A 22,514-nucleotide genomic window follows, 5' to 3' on the forward strand; every position below is an offset into this window, starting at 1 on the left:
TTTCAAATTCGGGAGAATAGCTGCTTATTTTCATGTGGACTTTGAGCTTCGCGTGGGATTGAAAATATGTTAATGTTCAATCTTTGAATTGTACATTCTGTTCAGCAATTTATCGTTTTGATATTTCTCACCGACATCTCAGCCTCATGAAGTATATGAAGGACATCTGCTTTACTCACATTATCTTTTATTGTGGCTATATGCTTTATTTTGTTTTTTAAATTTCAAATCAGACCTGCAACCTTGAGAAGATTCTCCCAACGTTGAGATCCTCTATTATGGCAGCCAAAATCGTAGTGGTGACAAATCTCAGCTGTCACACATACTTTGACTGGTTGTTGTGCAGTGTCCTGGCCTTGAAATCACTCAGCGCTTCTCTTTTAATAACATCCTAGCAATTTTTCCATGTCCATGTTTTTGTTTTGCTCTGCCTGTCAGTCTAGCACCCATGGATCAATAGTGTGTCAGACTCGCTATATATCTCTTTCGCTATCGCTCTTTCTGCCATATGGACCTAAATGAGTTTGGAACCCACAGATTCTCGCTTTTTTTTTTCTCCTCTTCCCAGCAATTTTTTCGGTAAGCCTTTCCAATTTCTTGCTAAGAAAAAAAAATTGATTCATGATTTTCACATCCTGACGTTCATCTCTCAGTAGGCTTTGAGGCGGCTTCTCTTCGCAAACAGCGTAACGCCTCGACCCCTTAAATCTCCCACTTTGTTGTCCCCATTCTACTTTTAATGAAAATGAGTCTCTCCGAGCTTTACTGCCAAAATTGAGCTGTTGAGGAGGAGTTGTCACAAAGCGAGGCAGAATACTCGCCCGCTGGCTGAAGAGCTTTTGTACAGTGCCAACAGAAATCCCACCTCCTTTATCTATTTTAAAAACGACCTAATACACATCTCATTTGAGCATAATGAGTTAAGATGTTAAAGCTGACAAAAGCGTTAGCCAGTAAAAACTGTAACAATGGGACTGTCCGATTGGTCAATCTTGGATTGTAGCTGGAATCATACCAGTGATGCAAACACTTTAAAATGAGTTTTAACTGCCTCGGGCTTACTCTCTTGCCAGGTGGTCCAGGTGGGCCGGCTTCTCCTGATGGACCTGGAGGTCCCTAAAACAAGCAAGCCAAAAACAAAAGAAACAGAGGAACACTATTAACAGTTTGCATTAACAAGTAAATCTGTGCTGATTATGAATTTTTATGAAAGCACAGCATTCGTCTTCTGTCTGCCAGAAGGATAATAACACAGAGGCCGAATACACATTTTGGGAATACTAAACCCCTCGATAGTCTGTAAGAGTTACACCCAGACCCAAAGTTGGAATGCGCACAGCACTGCTTGAAATAATACACACTGTGTTCCCTGAGATACTTTCATCCAATTATCTCTGAGTTAATTACAGACAATCAGAGTATTTTTTAAAAACATTGACACTGGTAAATATTCACAGTGTTAATCAGCTCATTTTTGGGATGACTGCACAGTGACATATAAATACAAAAGTCATGGTGTGTAGAGCTGATTTCAAAGAAAGGGGAGCCATCATATGAAGTTCACATTATGTATTAATATACCTTCTAAATCAACATATTTCACTGCAGAATTCAAAGATGTAAACCGGCTTCATAAACAAACAAAAAATAAAAAACAGAATATGTAACATTGGTCGAGTTTTTCTCTGGCAATGATAAAGGCTTATTTACATCCATAAATATTCAGAGTTGTGATTCGTTGCACTTTACACGGGGCCAGCACATTAATATGTGGATTTTATTTCTAATTATACTTAATGAATCTACAAAGCAGATAAGTCCATTTACCCTACACCCATACGTATGAGGTAACTAGCATGAATTAAAATGCCGCAGTGTAAATTATTTACTCACTAAATATAATTAGAGCATTTAGTGGAGGCAAACTTGTGGTGGAGTACTAAAGTATAATGTAAAACTAAAAAATAATAAAAGCACTGTGACAGAGAAACTGACTATTAAGTTGATGTCCTCATATGATGTGCTTGCACCAAGTGTACCAAATGTTATATGTGATATAAGGTCATGCAGTCATTTCTTCATTCCAAATTATAAAAAAGTGTCAACTTACCGGTTGACCAGCCTCTCCATCATCTCCCTTCTCTCCTGGTTCTCCATCAGTGCCCTGCAAAAAAGACATTAGAGATTAGTCTGACACTGGAAATATCCATTAGGACCATACTCTTTAATTCTTGCATTAAACATGATCCACCTGGAACAGAGTTATACATGCTCTGTACTCTATATAGGGCTAACATATGGGTTTCATACTTACAGCTACACCTGGCTCTCCAGGAGGGCCAGGGTCTCCAGGGAATCCAACAGGACCCTTTGGAAGAAAGAAATAAGATGAGATGCATCAGTGTTTAAAAAAAAACATAATTTCCCTGGCTTCAAGCATTAGGGACATGGTTAGTAATTTCGACAGTGATTTAGACTTGGTGTGCTTGGTTACAGCCTCTGAAGGAAATATGATGGACTTAATGATAATGTTGCAAATCTTTGAGAAAAGGCTTCACTGCATCCCATTTCTATGCAGGCATAAAATATAATCTCCATCAATAAAAAGGCTTTTTAGCTCTTGAATATGTTCTAGGCTAAAATTGCCTGCCTTATGGCTGCGGGAGATATTTCCTTTAGAGCAGTACATTTAAGCTTGTCTGAGTCAGTCCTAAAAAACTCTTATAGAGATATTGAGAGTATGTGCCAGACGTACAGGGTTGCCCTTTGGGCCATCATCTCCAGGGGGTCCTTTGGCGCCAGCAGGTCCAGCAGCTCCAGGGGGGCCAGCTTCTCCTTTCTCTCCCCTCTCACCTTTAGGTCCCTGTAGTGATGGGGGGCAAGGGAGGGCATTCATTATATCAATTCCACAAGAGGGAACATTTTTTTGTTTTCTAAGGCTGACACTGAACAGGATGGGGTGATAAAAACAGACAAGCAGTCAGAGGCTGCTGAGAGAAACTGGATCCAAAGATCATCCCAGTGTTGGTAACAGAGCAAAGCAACCCTGGATGGTCAACAGCACTGATGTGAAATAAGGTGCAACATATATTAAAAGCCTTATTTAAATTATATAGATAAAATATATTTTAAAACCTCCCTGATGAGAAAAATTTGCTGGTTATGATTTTCAAGTTTTTAAACCATGTCAATTATTTGCAAGTCCAGTTGCTAAGTGTTGCAAAAGATTAAAGCTGATTTGGTGAGAAATCTGGAGAAGCAATCTTTTATTTGAAAATTCTGACTTTAAAGTAATTTGATTGTAAATTTAATGGAATCTGGTCAGTATATAGTCAGTTTATACAAAGATATTGTCCTTACTGATCAATAATTTGAGTAAATAAATCTTTACTTTTACACATTTCAGGCTCTTTTTACTTAAAATTATTGTTTTATGTTTATGAGGGTGAAAAATCATGTTTTTGAGCTTACGAGTTGGTAGTTAAGGTCCTTGGTTCCTGCAACATTTCTTAAAGTAAGATGATTCAGAGTTCAGTTAAGATGTGGAAACAAGCAAACAAACAGAAAACTAGAACTCATGTGGTCCACTACTGTTCCATTTCTTAATATTCTTAATATTTTTATTATTAATTAATTTATTATCTCTGAATCTGATGTACAGCATGTAGAGGTTAATGTGTGTAAGCAAATAGGATGAAAGCTAGATTTAGATTTATTTTATACTAACTAAACTGTACGGTACCAACACTATTGCTTATGATAGGAACGTAAACTGCACCCTAACTCTGAAACTGTCACACCAGCAATTCAATGAGGACCTAACAGAGGACATACATGGCACCTGTAATCACACTCTTTGACAACTTTTCAATCTGCTGTTGTACCTCAATAATGATAAATTAAGCCGCAGAGCTAAAAAGCAAACACTGATGGGTGTTTTTCTTCGACAACAACAAGGTCAAGTGTATGACTGCAGTACGTTAATGAGTTTAAAGCTTTTAGAAGTAACTCCAAACAAGTATGGCACTGAAGAGCACTTCCGATTTCTTGTGCAACAGCCCCAGTGTAACTATTAAGAAGGACAAATCACAACTTAAGCTGCATTAACACGGTTGTCTGATGTTTTGAAGGCAACTTGCTTCAGGGTTGCTGCAATCATTGTTCATAAGGTCAGAAGCAGTGGGCAGATCCTCCTGCTAATTAGGCTATGTCTTAAGAGTCTAGGAAGAGACTGGGCTTGGCAGGTCATGTGGATCCAGGGCGCAAAGCAGAAGAGTCATGCTGAGATGAACTACCAGCTTAAATGTGAGGAACAATTACTATCATGGTGATGAATACACAATGTCACTTACAAAAAACAAACAAAAACACCTCCTCATTAGGTTGGAGTTAGTTGTAAATATACCTAAAGTTACTGAGTGTTGTTCTTTTTCCTTGTCACCATTCAACTGCCATGGCGTGCACGAAGGGAGTTTATCCATTTTAAAGACGGGCCCTACAATTACGCTACAGTGCTAGAATCTACAATAAAATACTGAATGTGCATCGATAAGCATGGTCTGCTGTGTAAACATCCAACACAGTGACACAAATATACATAAGCAACACATATTTAGCTTGACAGAAAACAAAAACAAGAGCTTATTTACCTTAGTTCCAGGCTCTCCAGGTGGTCCTGGGTTTCCAGCCTCACCTTGCTCACCCTGTGGTTAGACAAATGTCAATGTCAAAACAAATAAATCTTCAACCTCGCACATTTTTTTCCAACTTCAGATACGACATCTGAAATTGAGCCATAACTACCTAGGTCATACATGAGAATAAGTATTATTGTCGGAATAAATAATGATATTATTACTAACAGTTAACTCTATTAAGTCTATAACTGTAGCTGACTAATAATGTGCTACTACATTCACAGTATTTGTAGTCCTAGTCCTGAAAGTGCTATAAAAATTATTTTTTTAAAAAGACATTGTGTCAAAGCACTAAGTCATTAAAAAATACTGAAATGAACACGCGGTGATCAAAAACAAGAAGGCGACTGGGTTGTATGAAGTTGGCTGGAAGGTGTAAGAGACTCTAATTCAGTCTCAGTGCCTAACATCCTTCAGTGCAGGCACAACACACTGGGATGCCAAGTTTTGATTCTTACCTTCTCACCTACAGATCCCATGGGGCCCACACCACCTGGAGGACCTTGTGGACCCTGCAGCAGGACATAAGAAAGAGATAAATCATCGTCACCACAGGGAAGGACAAGTAATGATATACAGGCTTCACAATGTAAGTTGATAGAAGTTAAAAAAAAGTCACAGTCTAGTATGCATAGAGTACAGTTGTTAACAACTATTTGTACGTACATCAGCTCCACTAGGACCCTGAGGACCTCTGGGACCAGGTGGACCAGGGGGGCCCTGCAGGAAAGAGTCAGAGAGTTGTTACAGTGTATTAAACAAACTATTATAAGTACAAACAAATATCGAGTGGTTTTTCTCTTACCATAGGTCCAACATCGCCGTTCTCACCCTTTTCACCAGGAGGTCCTGGAAGCCCCTGTGGACAAACAAAATGAATAAATGATCATGTTATTAGAAAAGAAAACAATCATTTTACTAGAGTTGTTAACTGTAGTCACAACGGCTGATGCTACTGATGCAGTGATGCTCTAAAATCTTAAATCTATCTGTGCACAAATAAATTACTAGAATTCATGTTTCACCTGCTGTCTGTGTTTAATTAAATATTCAGTGAGTATGATCAGTAAGGTCAAGGAAAACTGCTGCCCTAAAAGGTTGAATTTGTTAGACTCTATGTGACGCACTTGTTGCCTGAGCAAAACAGGGGGGTTAAGCTCCCTTATGAATTCTTCGGTGAAGGTGTCATGTTTTTATTCTACAATTCTTCCCGCGGCTCTGCAGACATGTAAGAGAGTACTGATCTATTATTTCTTTCTCCTTTTTGCAGTCAGTAACTTGTCCATCCTTATTCCAAGGTGCAGGCATAAATCCCGCTCACTCATCCTTGTAAAATAAGCTGCGTGGTCCAGACCTCATGTGTGTTTTTGATCTGTGACATTTCTACCAGTAATTGCCACGATATCACTGCTGAAGGTTGCTTTGCTTCTGTGTGATTTAGGAGTTGATCGTGAATGAGTGGTGGAGGTTTGCTGGGGGAGATCAAAGAATTTATTTCTCCACACATTACACTAAGGACACACAACGAAAACAAAGACCCTGTGCTGACTGTTTTGAGCTTGTGCATGCATGTATCTCAGCATGTGTGTGCTCACTGGGTGCTGAAAAAACGGTGTGTGGATGCATGCTAATATCTCCTGTGCTGAGTAATATAATCTGTGTAAAGGTCCCGTCTAGTCTAAGATCATTAGCAGTGCTACTCATTATGTAGAATAGTAAATGTGCTCAATGAGGACCAGGCTATTGGAGTGGGTCAGTCCATGCAATTAATGGAATCGTGATGGGAAGTGAATTACTCCCAATTAAAAGTCCATTGAATAAAATCCTGCAGAGACAGGATAGCACCTCGGATTGATGAATAGCAGTCTATGTAATTTGATCAAGACAATGACCCCAATCTCTGCAGTAAATGCCCAACGTCTAGCTTAAGAAGTTGATTACTAATAAACAGATAATTACAAAGAAATGAGGTCTATCTATGGGAAAGGTCCTACCTCGTTAGAATATTATCATAGTTCAGGAAAACATCATTAAAGTTTATGTGTACCTTTTTGTGTCAAAGTGTCAGGTTTTTTAAATGCCCCCAATAACTTCAGTCTGGCCTAAAGTATTTCCTTGGATGAATAACCCTCACCAATGAATACCATACAAAAGAAAAGTACGCCACTGATAATAATCTATTTTACGATACACGCACTGGCAGGCCTCGTTGGTTTTTGTGAATTCTTTGCGGGGGCTGATGCTGGCACTGCACAGAGAAGCCAGGCCGTGATGAAAAAAGGATGTTGCCGTTGAATTGAGGTGAGAGGTGCAATCGTTGCAGGTCAAAGCAAGTTCACTGGACGTGACATTCCAGATCCAATTAAAGTGCTTAAGCAATGGTGTAAATATGAATTTGTTTGTGTCTACCATTTTTCCACCGTAACTTGTGACCTGAAGGTCACAGTGTAGTTAAAAAAGGTAAATGAGTGTTTCTGACTATAACATATGACATCATTAGACACACTATTACAGGCAGACAGAATGGGAAAAAATAACGTGAATATTATCCTGTGTGACAGCTACAAGACAAAGAATATATGTGTGTGTGTGTGTGTGTATGTGTGTGTGGCTCTTACAATTTGTATTCATAGTTATGATACAAACCTGCAGACCAATAGGACCAGGAGGTCCAGGGAACCCTCTGGAGCCCTCATCTCCCTTCTGTCCAAACATGCCCTGTTGACCTCTGGGACCAGGCTCTCCATCACCTCCCTTATTAACAACAAACAAAAGCAAAGATGTGAACAGTGCTGCTGTGACCCTCCTGCTCAGGTTTAACGCCTTGACTGAAATCAACTTCTCGTTCTTCTTCAGTACTTACAGCAGGACCAGGAGCGCCTACAGGACCTTGGAGACCAGCTGGACCAGGAGGACCCTGAAACATACAGCGCAAAATTATGCCACCAAAATGCGCATCCCCACAGAGTCAAAGAAAAATCCAAGCACCCATGAATCACTTCCTGAGTAGAAGTCTAACGGGCTATTTTTTATTTTGAAGGATGGATATAAATGTTCTGTATCACCTACCTGTTCTCCCTTGTCACCTTTGCTTCCTTTCTGACCTGGTTCTCCAACTTCTCCCTGGTAAAGAAACACACACACAGTCAATTTTTGAGATAATGAAAAACCACTACAAAATCAGTGACTTGACTAATAACCAACACATGTCCCAGAACCAACACTAAACAACAACAATAATAGTTATCAGCTAGTGCTGATATTCTTCTTCTCTGCATATTTGCAAATTCAAGCCCAAACACCAAATGTAGGATTTAGGGTTTCTAAATAAGCACAATACTACATTCTGTTATTGCAAAATTATTGACAACCTCAGCTTAACAGAAATATACGTTATCTATAACTGTAATGGTGAGAGGGTATACCCACACAGTCTGCACAAATGCACTCCTGGGACTAATTATTAGACCTGAAACTAACTATGTCAACCTTTCTGAGGGCCATAAAGGTATGCATATGTATAATATTTGTTCTCGATACTAAGGTGGAATATCAGAAAACGGTTAGGTTAGGTTGAATATTGTTTTCATTCCCAGTTTCAATTAAAGATAAATTAGAGCATTTAATACACTGTGACAAGTTTCATTCTTTATCTAATTTTGTGTAATGGAAGAATGAGGTTCAAGAAGAAAATAAGTGCTTCCTGTCAAGGTGCAATTAGGTACTTTATTTCCCAAGAGTTTACTCTATGCATATACAAGTACAGAAATGTATTTTGTCTAAGTTAATGCACTGCAAATCTCTGCATAGGCATTTGTTTGGCAGCTTTTATAGAATGTCTGATATAACTCTAAAGGCCATAATAATTACAAGAAATGAATGATGCAACAGCATCTCCTGTAATTGTGCTTTCTGGTACATCTGTTTATGAAGATGGATCAGCAACAGTTAGAAAAAGAGGAATACATTTTTGTTGCAGATTAATATGGGAAAATGATTGATTTACCCACATGCCCCACTTAGGGAACACAAGCAGCTGTAACAGGATAAAATTGGTGGCGCTGAATGTAGGTAACTGACCTTGTCACCATCCTCACCAGGTGGGCCCTGGGGTCCAGCAGGTCCAGGCAGACCTACAGGACCCTGGACACCATCACGACCAGCTGGACCTTGAGGCCCCTTCTCACCCTATAAGAAGACAGAAATGTCTTTTAATTATATTCTGAAAATTGGTGATCAAAGAAAGGACAAGAAGAATGAAGCTTTAGGAGCAAAGTAACACGTACAGGTGCTCCCTTCTCTCCAGCGGGACCTGGGGGACCCTGAGGGCCAGGTCTACCAGATGGGCCAATTGGACCTCCTGGGCCAGCAGCACCCCTCTCACCAGGAGAACCCTGTAAGCATGAACACAATACGGACAAGATTAATGAAAAACAAGGGCAGAAGGATTTTTTAAAGATTTCAGTTTTGTTGGCCTGTTTGGACTGAACAAACACTGAGGACATTAGGAAACTGGCAAAGAAAGACCCCACTGTGTCTTTCTGTTAATGAATGTATCAATAGATACACAGCTACACACAAAACCCTCTTTTTAAAAGGAAAAGTGTGAAAACATTAGCAGAAACATGCAGTATCAGGTGGCTTTCAAGTTCTAAAAGAGAGCAAAGCTCGTTGAAAGCAGTCAGCATTATCTCCTGTCAGGGAGCCGATGTCTTGGTGGTTCTCCAAGCCCCGAGCAACTCTCACCTGCAGCTGAAAACGCATTACTAAATGAAACAGACTTCTCTTGCATATATATTAAAGTACTCAGTGTTCAGCTCAATCCATAAAACATGATTATGAATGACACTCAGCACTTTTTGTTTTATATCATCGATGCAGTGAACCAACCTGCATGCACACTAATTTTGTTTACAGAAACACAACAGGAACACTCTGAGTATAAAAGCCAAACAGATCATTTAGACTCTGTTTTTATTGAACAAATGCTTTATGTAGAGACGGGGATGCATCTTCTTTTTTTTCTTTTTAATGATAAATACATACAAACCACTGATAGTTTTGGCTTATTGAGGCTGTTCTACACTAATCAAACTTAAAACACTACAATGTTCAACATAACAATAACCCTAAATATGTAAGTAAATAATAAATACTTAGATCTGGTTTATATTCTATTTAGCCACTACTGTGTTACGCAAGTGTCATGATGACACAATGGGCATCATCAGAATATGTTAGTGTGCTGTTAGTGTGGGCATGATCAGCTCAAAAAGAACATACTACAGTCTCAACTTGGGTAATAAAAGCCAGAACAAACAAATATGTGAATTAAAGTAAGATTCAAATATTCAAGTCTTAATAATACTTCATATATATATATAGTGTGGAACTATCTAGAATAATATAAGCTAATACTAATACAATTGTCATGCAAACCAACATAATACAGAGAGCATAAAAACAGTTATCTTTACATAGCTCTCAGGTAACACTGTACTTACAACAGGACCAGGTGGACCCTGGGGACCCTCTCCTCCCTTCAGACCAGCTGGGCCCTGAGGTAAAGATGGAACAAAAGACATAAATACTTTCACACAGCTGTTGAACTTTGTGTTTTAATTGTATTTAACTGAGCCAATCTCCACTACAGCTGAGAGCTGAGATTTTCATCCTAGTAAACACAAATCAAAGGCCAAAGCTATAGATTGCTAGTTTGTTGTAAATCTAATATCTGTAATGCATAGCTCAGTCACAATATACAACACTTCAAAAAACACATTTCATCCATAATTATGTTGTTGTGAATACTGCAGGGAAAGTGTAGTGGGATTCTTTTGCACATAGATGGCTGCTTAAAGTTGTAAGCTATTGTATGGGTGCATACAATTTTCTCCATCTTGTTCTGCATATGCAAGCTTGTAAATTCAGTTTTGCTCATGCAGGGGTGTGCATAATAGCCTAGACGCATGTGTGCTGTTTTATATATTTGTCAGTTCCCATCATGTGCATGTGCAGCTCCCCAGTGGGCCACAAAAGAACACATAGCAGTATGGGTAATGAGTTTTTGCTGGCTCTGGCTGTGTGCTGGAGTAAATTACAATGGCAGAAAACAATCAGTGGTGCTGCTGTCCTGCAGAGCCCGACTGACCTTGAGGATGGAGGAAGCACAACACTTCCTCTCCCTGCAGTATATCCATTCCCAGATAACCCAGTCTAATTGCCAACATTTCTCACTTAATAATTTATTAGGTAAATAATGCCTATAGAAACAGCACATAACTTTGCCCTCCCCACAAGAAAAAATGTCTGAGTTAAACTTTTACAAATTAATCCCTAATCAACAATTCCCAATTCTGTAATACAGGCCCAAGATCCACTGCGGCTGTTAAAACAGCGCCGTCGGTGGCAGCAGAGCAATGCCGAGGCACGCCTGTTCATTTGTAAAATGTCGCTTTGGATTTCCTCCGCACTGGATTGATCACTTGGTGTGAATTCCGGGGCCGGAGTCTGTAATGAAGCAACTTGCTCTAGATAGATTTATTATGTAGCTATGTTCTGTCACTTTCTACTAGCAAACACGTGTAAAGGAAAACTGATGATGATGAATAGATGCAGGTGAAATGGAGCACTTACCGGGGCACCGGGTAAACCTCTCTCTCCAGGGAAGCCACGAAGACCGGGGGGACCGTCTTTACCAGTGGATCCCTGTGGTCCAGGATCTCCCTATACAGGCAATAACATATGTTTAATTGGACTTACTATAATTCAAAATGTTGCATTAACTTTTAATCCTAACTAGAAATGTGTCATTTGAAACTTTCCTGTACCAAACTATTTTTTTACATTAAGACTGTTATAAAAGATGAATCATCTGTCACCATTCACAAAGATTTTTATTTGGGCACTGTTGCTGAATAAAAAAAGGTCACTTTCCATAGAAAAGTATTTAATAGCTTTACTCTTCATATAGTCTCAGTCTGAAAAGGTCTTCATTCTTTACTGCAGGAGTATGGCCTTGTAATGAAAAAGACTTACAATTACTGTTTTAGTATGTTCGATATATAGAGAGAGATTTTTATACAAAACTGCATCATCCACATAACAACTGCTGACATAACTTTACTGCATAGGAACTGATGATGTTAGTATGGGTTTGGAGATGCAAAGCACATGAAAAGAAAACCAAAGGATTTCAAGTTGTACTACAAAGAAAACATATGAAATGACCAAGTCACTTAATGATTCTCAGCCCACTGGTGGAATATGCATTGTAGCCATTTATGTATTTAAAAAAGGACTATACTGCAGTGCTGGCTGCTGAGTAGCAGGAGGCAGAGAGAGAGAGAGATACATATCACTGGGAAAATGAGCAAATATATGTACTAATGCCTCTGAACTCCCCAGCAGGGACGGGAGTGAACCTGTTTCAAAACTGACAGCCATCATGAGCTATTGGATGCAATTAGCTTTACAGACACATGTTTCCTGTGGATTCATTAGTACTTTCATCACACAGTCAATAAATAACCCTTAATACCAATGCAGTATTGCTTTTGCATCATCAGGCACAATATGAAACATAAAGACTTCAGTCAGATTTTTAAAACAAAATCAAAAAATCAAGAGTACTCCACTCCAGCAGCCAGTTTCTTGCTACAATGAAGCAAAACAAAAACCAAAAAAAAACAGAGAAAAAAAGACAAAGTTCACATCCTTCTGGTGCCGTATGCACAAACTCAACCCTTCTCTAACATAAGACATCTCCTTCAGAAGTTCTTTTGTGTTCTGCCTACAAGAAAAAAACTTTGTAGGGCATCCTCACTGAGTACAGATTTTTTTCTGGTTTGTTTGTTTTTCTTTTTCTTTTATATGGTGCAATTCTAAAACAAGGACATTTGACTTCAGAAAAAGTAACTTCTGGCTTCGTTTTCTCTTCTTTAGTGCTGGCAGGCTGACTTTATCTGCAAACAGGGAGGCAGAGAAGAGTGGGCTTGAGAGGTATAAGAGGATTTGGGCTCTGCTGCCAAGGTCTCTTCAAAGTGTCCCTGGCATACTGATGCGCAGGTCTGAACGGAGTGGGAAGGAAAGAGGGCCTGTGACTGGCACAGGGTTTGGAGTTAGCCGACAGACTTGATTAAACTGTCTGCTTGGGGAAGACAGGAAGAAAATGAAAGAAGAAGACATGAGGGTTTGAGGGTTGTGGGGGTTGGGGAGCAGGGTATGCTGAGTGGCCCTGGGAATCAGGGGGTTGGTTAGGAGCAGCCCATACTTCTACAAAATGCCTGCTGTCTGCTCCTAATGGGCACTCACTTCTCGAGCAAGGAGGCCCAGTGAGAGAACGTAGCCAGACACTGCTCAAATCTCAGCTTCTGTATTTTCAGCAGTCACTTCCTGCAATTTTGCACTGTCTAGCATAGAGAGTAATGGTGATAGTCGGGTGATTGCTGGGATGTGTTTCTGCGTGAAACACGTCCCACACTCTCACAGTGTTATCAAAGCAATATGTAATCTATCAAGCATTGTACGCCCCCAAAAAGTATAAGTGTTTATGAGGACAGCTGGCTCAGTCTGCAAAATCAAATCATGTAGAACAATGTGTAGGTTTAATTTGCAGCTCGTGTATACACTGTTGAACTTCCTATCAATGTCATGGGCATCCTCTTCTTCAGTTTACATGAAAAGCCAAGGCCGCTTTTCTTGTTTGTTTGTTTTTGAGTGTTTTCAGAAGGTTAGTGTGTAAAAATGTTAGCTGCTAGAAAAGCATAGTTTGCTATTATACTATATCTAAAATAAATTGGAAAAGTAAAATTAAAGGGAATCCAATAAACATACCTTGGCTCCCTCCTTGCCAGCAGCACCTGGAAGCCCCTGCTCTCCAGGTGGGCCGGGAGGTCCAGGGTGGCCTCTCTCACCAACGGGACCAGTTTCTCCTGTGGGTCCCTAAGATGTTATCACACATTTGGATTTACAGGTCAATGGATGAAAATGACGATAAATCAGTTAGTTACATTTACAAAATAAGTAATCAAAGGCTTTGTGAATTTTACAGCTGTTTTTTAACTTTTCTATTTTCGTAACCTTCTTCAAAATGTGCCATATAAATAAAGCTTATCATTTTTTCACTTATAATTTACGCCAGTACAGTAGAGACCAAAGTGTGTAGGTGTCCAAGATCCAACTGAGTAAATGATGACCTATCTACTGTATATGAGCAATTTCTTTTAATTGCCCACAGTACTTCTTGTTGGAATAAAATTGTAATGTAGAAGAATTTGATCCACAGCACTGCTAATACAGCACTTACTTTATATCCCCATCTGCTTTGCTGTTTCTTTAGTAATATATGTATTTGCCTTTCCTGTATAGCTCCTCTTACCTGGGGCCCAACAACACCTCCTGGTCCTGGAGGACCGGTCTTTCCTTGGAAACCCTGAAAAAAGAAAAGAGAGAGTATGAAACCTTATTTATACAAGTTACAGCAACATTGGACACATAAAGTGTATCTATTCAAGCCCATGTAAAGCAATTATTGTGATATTATTTATGATATGAGCAGGGATTTACTATATGTTTGGGTCTGACGTTTCCTTGATTTCTGGAACAAGAGTTTTTCAGCTTCTATCCACAGTCAAGGATATATTGTTTTACAATACAGTGCAGGGTAGTAAATAACTAATATCTACAGTTGTTTAATATGTTGTATATCTTAATGTCTATGTAGACATTAAGTCTATGCAATAAGCTTTACAGCTTTTAGCCTTTTTTGCTTGCAATCCAAAATAGACATGAAAAGGAAGGGTCACACAACATACGCCTTGAACCAAACCAGGCAACCTGTGGGTACCTGTACTTGGATACTGTAATTAAGATTTAAACAGCAGACAAGTAACAGATTTGACATGTCACTGATAATAAGAAGGCTAAGTCTCATCTTTTCATTTGTTTCTTATGAGAGTGACGGATTTCTACATGAAGAATAAAAATGTGCAAAATTTCATTGAGGTAACATAAACTCTGGTCCTGTCGTGTATGAATGTGTAACTAGCCAACTTCAAAGCCAGCAGTATTATAGTACAGCTGCTCTACTACTACTACTGCATACAGCTTTAAGTGTACAAGTCACCATTAAGTTATATGTTCTCTGGGAGAATACAGACCAGTTAGTTGTGGTTAACTTTTAAGTTTACATTCACAGCATATGGCTGATTTGCATTGAAGCACTCCCTGTGGATACGTTTAAGCAAATTTAAACAGCAAAACAGGACGAGCCAAAAAAAAAGATCCAAGTTCAAAATTCCCGAGCATTGAATCCAACGGTGCGGTACAAATCAGATGAACTTCTGTCTTCAGGGAGAGGAACAATCCAATCCGCATTGACCTGAGTCCAAGTGCACTCCAGTATACTCCTGAAATACTAATTAAACAGTTTTCTTAAAACTCACTATTAAGTGAACTGATACAACCCGATAAAGAATGGTATCTTCTGCCTGTATCACAGATGTAATAAGTCTACACACTTGTAGACAGTGAACAGTGTACAGCTTAATTAAGCTTCCTGAGAGTTACCGAGAAGCAAACAAGTGCAACCCCAGGATCAGCACAAGAAGAGTGTTAGATGAAATCAGCTTTTTCTATTGGATCCCTCATTCTCTGGCCTTTTCTATAACCTATATACACTGAGATATTACAATCGTAGCACATTTGATTTGCAACTTATTATCCTATAACTAAACAAAGTTTCAAATGCAAACTTCTTACAGAGTCAATCCTGAAAGACTTATGACTCCAGGCCTATTGATCACTATGTGCTGTGATTTATGATGATGTATTTTTTAAAGGAAGCCCTCAAGCCATGCTGCTGCAGCATCAGCCGTGGCTTAGAGACACTGGCTCAAATCTTTATTTGCGCTTCCTTAAATGTAACTTGCGTTTCTGAGGATGTGCATCTATGAGCCTCTTTATTGCTGTGTGGAGCCCACTCATCAGCACATAAACACCTTAATGAAGACTATTATGGGGGCCTGAATTACAGAAAAGGCAGGGAAGCACTTGTGTGTGCTGTATTATATTATCTAAGGGAAAGAGGCAGATGGAAAAGGAAGCTTTGATAAAGGCAATGATGTCAAGCTTTTAGTAGAATCATTGTCCTCCGAGCCTCATCAAACCATGGTGCACTGATGCATACCAAGCGCAGAGGAATCGAAGAGCGGGGGATTCTAACTTCGTTTGATCGAATCTTACTCCGCTTTGTTTTTTTTATTGTTGTTATCTATGTGCCAAATCAGCCATTTTTCATTTAGCTCATGCACATTTTGGAACAATAAACAAACAATACAAATAAAAAAGCAACAAACTGTTTTATCCTGCTGCAACAAATATTGTGCTGGCTGGCTTAGTTATCTCTAAGGTGTTATTGTAATACAGTAGGCAGTGATACACAAGTAAACCTTAGTGGAACTAAACAGCCAAGGCTTAGCATCCTTTCACTGGATATTTGCAAATATGCCAAAGTAACAATGAGATAGAAACTCCATCAGAAATAGATGGCAACACAGCCCACAGTCTGAGCCCTGTGGATTTACCTCGACGGTGTGTGTGTGTGTATTCTGTCTGTGTGAATAAAGACCAGCTGAGCAGCAGACTCAGGCAGTATTCACAAGGGCTTTCTCTTTTAGAGTTTACTTTACGAAATGGGTCTGCACCTCTGGCATCCCACTGAGATGTTGTGCCATCGATTGTTATCTACTGCACATGAAAGCACCATACATATGTTTATGTATAATACTGGCATAGCCACAGGAATAAGTCTTGTTTTAAAGTGGTTTAAATGTAGAAAGCTAACAAAAAGCCAAAATGTATAATTCTTAGATCATGCTGGGTTTAAGTTCAACAACAAGATATTGCAATTACTCACTGTTTCTCCGCGCTGGCCAGGGTGTCCGGGCAGCCCATCCTTGCCAGGTGGTCCCTGTCAGGTAGAAAACAAGACATACATTCACCAGGCAGCCAGGGACATTCATTGTTATCACTCTTATATCTTAAGTGACAGCCCTTTGATTGAGTAAAAGTTTTTTTTCTAAGCAACAAGTTTTATTACTACAATTTTGTGCAAATGGTTTGTGGGCAGTGTAAACATAATATTGAGAAAGGACAAACCTCTGAGTATCCTGAAGTAGTCGAATGGTATGGAAATAGGCTCAGGGTTGTTTTTTTTGTGTGAAATAAACATTGTTACAGGCTGAGACGTGAGAGCCAGCTATGAATCTAACCGGAATCAATAGGTGGAAATTACCACTTGTCTCCTGCCTTGACTGGGTAGTGAGAAAATGAGCTCAGCTTCAGTAACAGTTAGAGTAATGACCTCTGAACAGAATTAGGGATATTGCTATGTATTACTGCACCCTATGAATTCTTCAAATTGAATCAATTGTGACTTATAATGTTTCCAAACTAGGCTAATTTGCTATTGCAACACAGAGGAAGGGTAAATAAAGTAAGAGATTAGACACAGAGCCTTGCAAAACCACAAAGCCTCAGTGTAGATGCTTTTTTAGTCTGAGAGACCAAGTGGCTTTCTTCTGTTCCAAGGAAGGAGAAATACTTACAGGGGGGCCCTTTGGTCCAGGGAAACCTACTGGTCCCTGTGGTCCTTGAGGTCCCTGCAATCAACACACAGTCAAATTAAGGTTATGACATTATGCAAAAAGGCAAAACAAAACCTAAAAGTGAAAAAGTGTCAGGCTCTGGGATTGCTTTGTGTGCCTTATGACTAATTCCAGGTTGAGAAAGAAAATGGAGCTTTTCGAATTGAAAAACTAGCCTCACCATCAGGTGAATAACTGTGCCTCAGGTCAGAAATGATATGATATGAATAACGGTAAGACTCGCCACACTTTCTAACCACACAGAAAAGTAGTGAGAGTAAAAGTGTATCAGGAGTCTTTGCAATGATTTATTTGTTCAGCTAACCTTAAAATTTCAGTAGCATGGATATTTTTTGAAATCCAATATTATATTGTTATAAAGATAACTTCAAAAAAAGTCCCTATCTGATCCTGCTAAATCAAGCAGACAGCATCACAGGGAAGATTATAATCATGGCAATAATAATAAGCCAAAAAATTAGCTTTTGAATTCTCCGAGTTCATCAACATTAACATTAACTCCAAATAAACTTTGTTGTATCCTAATATATTACTTTTCATTGTTGTAGAAAATTAGCTGTAGCTTATCAGGTAACAAATCTTCATCAATGATGCTGCATACGCCAAATACTGTATGCTCAGCTGATATAATTAATGAGGGGTTAAAACCAGCTGAAAGCTAAACTGCATGTTAAAAATTAATTAATTAATAAAGGTAAAAAAGTGTCTTTGCCACCCACAATGTTACAAATAGAGACATTCATATTGTGGGGTTGTGTGTCCGAGTTTGTAGAGTCAAATATTCTGAAGAAGGATTTCAGTTACTATACATTATTGAGGTAACAAGTGTTTTATTTAAGGAGATTAAACACAAATCGATGAAACATCTAATACAAGTTTAATTTTCTGCAGTCTAATAAAAGCTTCAAAGCTGACTCGATCATTTAAGCTTATCTTTTAATCATCCTTATTCATCAGATTAAAATTTATTTCACCTCACTTGTCCATGTTCATAGGAGTTTAACAAAAGAGGCTGCTCATACTGTTACAGAGTTCATGACACTACATCTCAGATAGCTTAAGTTAAAAGAACTGTTGACAGCAGTCCATTAATATCTGCTTCAATCACTGTGCCATTACTGTATTAGATCAGTAAAAGAAGAAAACTTTAAGTCTGTAAAAGCATATCTATGATAAAGATTTACCTTTGAGACTGAAAAACCTATTTTATGACTGATTAATGATGAAATCCCTGTACCTAGCCGAGGACAAGTAGGAGCAACATGTGCCATTATTGCATTTCTGTTATTACCAACTTTCAACTTTCAGAAAAGAGGCTCAGTTTTCCCGATCAACTAAAATTCATCACTCTGTGTCAGTACAAATAGTGCTGGTAGGTAAATGCTAATGCAAACAGAGTATTTGCTGCAGGTGCTTAACAGCCTTCCTTCTTTCAGGCCTTCACTAAATCAAGCCAATGTTTCTCATTTCTTTGATACACAGCAAAATCAAATTCCACTAAAACGGCACTAGAAATCTAACAAAATCAAATGAAAGTTATTAAATGAGGTGTCACTGCTGGGAATCTCTTTTTGTGCAGCAACTGCACACTGTTTACTTTTCCTTTTTTTGCTGAGTAAGCCACCCAGCACTAAACATCTAGTTTTGAAGCGCTTTCCTTCCTTTCTTTCCTCCTTTCCTTTTGGAGTGTCAGTTTGAAATGCTGCAAAGGAGCAATTTACTTTATTGCAATGCTGGGAGCCAAGTGATAGGGTGAAAAAAACAAAGCAAAAATGCTGCTGTCTGTAGGAACAGTGATATAGCATTAAGGCAAGATCCCAGCTGACAGCAACGTATAGAACAGCAGTCTTATTATAATATTATATATGCCTGAATTGCCCCTAATTAAAAATGAAACAAACGATTTATCTATTGATCAATTAATTTATTAATTATTTCCAGTCTATCTTTATTTATCCTCCTGTTGAACTAGAAAAGTAAAAGTAAGGCACAGCCATCATTTTAGTAGATGTTAGAGATCTACTGGGAAGAAAAAAAGCATATTATGTGTACACTACTAGGTTAGCTTCTTTTCTTACTATTTATCTTTAATGCTTAGAATGAGATAGACTTAATACCAACAATTAGAAGTATATTTCTTAATGCAAGGACAACAGTAACAAACTGGTATGGATCTAACCCTTGTGTGCTTTTAAAATGCATAACAGCCACTGCAGACTCGGTGTGTTGGACTTACTCTCTCACCAGGTGGGCCAGGAGGACCGTCGTTGCCTGCTGTGCCCTTCAACACACAAAAACAAATCATCATCAGCTCACATTTTGCCATTTTGACACTGTGCAGACTGCATTAGCGCCCGGCCAGGTCGGAAGCAGAAAGCAGCTCTATTTAATAATGTTCAAAATGACAAAGTAACAATTTAATTGAAAAGTCTTGACTCTTTGTGAGTAGTGTTTTGTTGTAATGGCTGTAGCATCAGAACCTTGGGTCCAGGTTTTCCTGTTGGACCTCTGGCTCCTCGAGCGCCCCTGGGACCCTAAAGAGAGAGAGAGAAAAAGTCATGTTAAGCACACAACTTTATGGTAACATCATATCTAAAAGCCACAACAGTCTAATTCAACAGCTATAATGTATGCACATAATTTGACTGGAAGAATAATTTAAACGATTCAACAATGTTTACACTAATAGCCCATTAATCACAAAAATTATGGCGTGAACAGCACCTACCGTCGGACCTCTTTGTCCTCTCGGACCAGACTTGCCAGCAGTGCCCTGTTAGGTAACAAAAAAATTTAAAAAAGGCTTAAGCACAGATTCTGCTCGTCTGTCCTCATCCAGCATTAATCCACTTAACATATGAAACCCCATTAACATGTGTTCCACACAAAGCATCTCTGCTACATCGAGGAACAACCAGAGAACAGTGTGTTCCCTGTCCAAGCAGGGAACACACTGTAGTGGCTCATTATTTCCTTTTAACTGATAAATAAACAATAATTTGTAATTACAGGACACAGTGCAATGTCATTTACTTGTATGAGCCAACTAAGAAAAGCTTGAAAACCTTGAATTTAAACTGATCACATGAATAAATGTAAACAGGTCATATGGCATAAATAAAGAGTACAGGAGTTATGTTCAGAAAGCAAAGAATTTGTTAAGCAACTAATTGGCTTCTCACATCAGAAGAGAAATTTTGATTTTGGCTGGATTGCTTTATTTCACAAAATAAGCTCTATGTGCCAAATAAAGCTGTTGGATGGACCTGGCTTTAGTCAAATAATACAGTTTAAAGTATCCACTTAATGGTTCTGAGCCATTTAATAAAAGATTTTTAAGCCAATTTATTTAATAACTCTTTATACTTTTAATAATCTTTATATTAAAGTGGATTTCAAACTAATACTCTCTCCCATTACCTCCACCTTTAATAAAACGAATGGTGTTGAGCTGGGGATATCTGGCTTACTGCACACGTAAATGGTGAACGTGCAAATATGAAAACTCGAACAGCATCTCAGCAACTCTCCAAAACTGCGTGCGTGCAACTTTTTTTCAAGCCAAGAAATGAGGCCATGGGCTCAATGAAAGCACAATTGTTTAAGCACCTTTTGTTCTCTCCCCGACATTGATTTCGCTGCTGTTATTCATTTATCTATTTATTTATTTATTTTTGTGCCAAGTCACCATGCAGATGCTTTGTAATGGGAATCAATTTTCTTTTGTGCTGGGCTGTGATGTCGTGGTGATTTTCATACACAAAAACTAAATGCATGTGTTTTCTTACCCTGGCTCCTTTCTCGCCATTGGCTCCAGGGAATCCGGGGAAACCGCTTGAGCCCTGTTGACAGGAGGTAGATATGTCATGGAGGGGAAATACAAAAACACGAGAGAAGCTGTGTGGCTCAGCACATGCATAATAATTAAAGCTCAGCCTAATTGCCTGTATTTATCTGCACTGCTGTTGAAAGTCATCTTCAGTTACTTTTACACTGCTAACCCCACGTCCCTGTAAAATAACCTGAATGTAGCATGAGTTTGAAACATAAAGGGGTTAAAAAAACTGTTCCTTATCTATACTGCACTTTCTTGTTAAAGAACATTTTCTCAGTCCATATAAAATAATTGAGGACACGCATTCACACACTGAAACAAGAGGAGGATGACTTTACAACACGGCACAAGCTATCTTTAAACACGAGACAAAGTGACATTTTCTGTAATCAGAAAAGCTTACCTATTCTGCAGAGCCTCAAATGTTGCATTGGGGACATTCAACAAAAATTGAATCCATGGCAAACTTTACCTCCGTAAAGCAATAACACTAAAATTTTGCACTGCCAAAATAAAGCTGTGTTGTTTACTCATTTAGGGAATTATAGCCTTGTTAATGACACCTTATTAAAAAGTGATGCCAATTTTTTTTAAATATATTTTTTGAAAAATAACAAAAAAACGAAATAACTAAAAAAATAAAAATAACCAGCTACCTAATATGGGATGTTTGTCAGCTGCGTTATTTCCGAGTAACCTGGCAAACCCAGCCAACAAAGTAAACCACCATTTAATATTTGTTATTTTTTATTACCTGAGAAAAAAACCCAACAAAAAAACCTTGATTTTCACAAACGTACCTTAGGTCCTTGTCTTCCAGGATAACCTGGCAATCCTGGGACACCCAGTTTACCCTGAGAGACATTAACACCACAAGTAAGCACAAGAATACAATTTCAGCACAACTGCAGTCAGAGCTAAATAAGAGCCATGTTACCTTTTCTCCAGCAAGACCAATAGGACCAGATTCACCAGGGGGGCCAGCTCTGCCTTTAGGACCCTCAGGACCATCCTCTCCACGGGGCCCAATCAAACCAATTTCACCCTACAATCAACAAATATATAAAAACATATGGTTTCATTTTTATATATCTTAATTCTACATCCAAATAGTAAAGATTCGACTAAACGTTGAGTCATCAGTGTTTTTATTTCAGTCAAGCTCCTCACCCGGTCTCCTTTGATTCCCATGTCCCCCTTGAAACCCGGGAAACCGTCCTCACCCTGAAATGAGAGAAGTTAGTGAATTTTCTGGCATTTTGGGGGTTAATTTACTATATTGTTGCTAAAAGCATTGTTTAACTGTCTGAAATT

The 22,514-nt window shown here is 38.7% G+C and overlaps 1 protein-coding gene and 1 long non-coding RNA gene across 2 annotated transcripts in view; one reads left to right on the top strand and one right to left on the bottom strand.

Annotated features, from left to right (window-relative positions):
* LOC112847867 (uncharacterized) overlaps positions 1-5,607 on the top strand; it is a 45,737-nt gene extending 40,130 nt beyond the window's left edge. Inside the window, exons 2-4 of the long non-coding RNA XR_003221698.1 lie at positions 5,170-5,286; positions 5,369-5,429; positions 5,508-5,607. This is a non-coding gene — a long non-coding RNA (uncharacterized LOC112847867). The remainder of the gene's footprint in view (positions 1-5,169; positions 5,287-5,368; positions 5,430-5,507) is intronic.
* The window catches only part of col11a1a (collagen, type XI, alpha 1a), a 71,612-nt gene that overhangs the window by 11,814 nt on the left and 37,284 nt on the right, over positions 1-22,514 (bottom strand). Inside the window, 26 exon segments of the mRNA XM_005461396.4 lie at positions 1,063-1,116; positions 2,111-2,164; positions 2,315-2,368; positions 2,756-2,863; positions 4,650-4,703; positions 5,156-5,209; positions 5,364-5,417; positions 5,503-5,556; positions 7,344-7,451; positions 7,561-7,614; positions 7,767-7,820; positions 8,778-8,885; positions 8,984-9,091; positions 10,202-10,255; positions 11,334-11,423; positions 13,533-13,640; positions 14,077-14,130; positions 16,615-16,668; positions 17,306-17,359; positions 19,602-19,646; positions 19,846-19,899; positions 20,094-20,138; positions 21,154-21,207; positions 22,001-22,054; positions 22,138-22,245; positions 22,371-22,424. Coding sequence (XP_005461453.1) covers positions 1,063-1,116; positions 2,111-2,164; positions 2,315-2,368; positions 2,756-2,863; positions 4,650-4,703; positions 5,156-5,209; positions 5,364-5,417; positions 5,503-5,556; positions 7,344-7,451; positions 7,561-7,614; positions 7,767-7,820; positions 8,778-8,885; positions 8,984-9,091; positions 10,202-10,255; positions 11,334-11,423; positions 13,533-13,640; positions 14,077-14,130; positions 16,615-16,668; positions 17,306-17,359; positions 19,602-19,646; positions 19,846-19,899; positions 20,094-20,138; positions 21,154-21,207; positions 22,001-22,054; positions 22,138-22,245; positions 22,371-22,424 — 1,746 coding nt within the window.

Source organism: Oreochromis niloticus, linkage group LG9, assembly GCF_001858045.2.
Source record: "Oreochromis niloticus isolate F11D_XX linkage group LG9, O_niloticus_UMD_NMBU, whole genome shotgun sequence".
Classification (NCBI taxonomy): Eukaryota; Metazoa; Chordata; class Actinopteri; order Cichliformes; family Cichlidae; genus Oreochromis; species Oreochromis niloticus.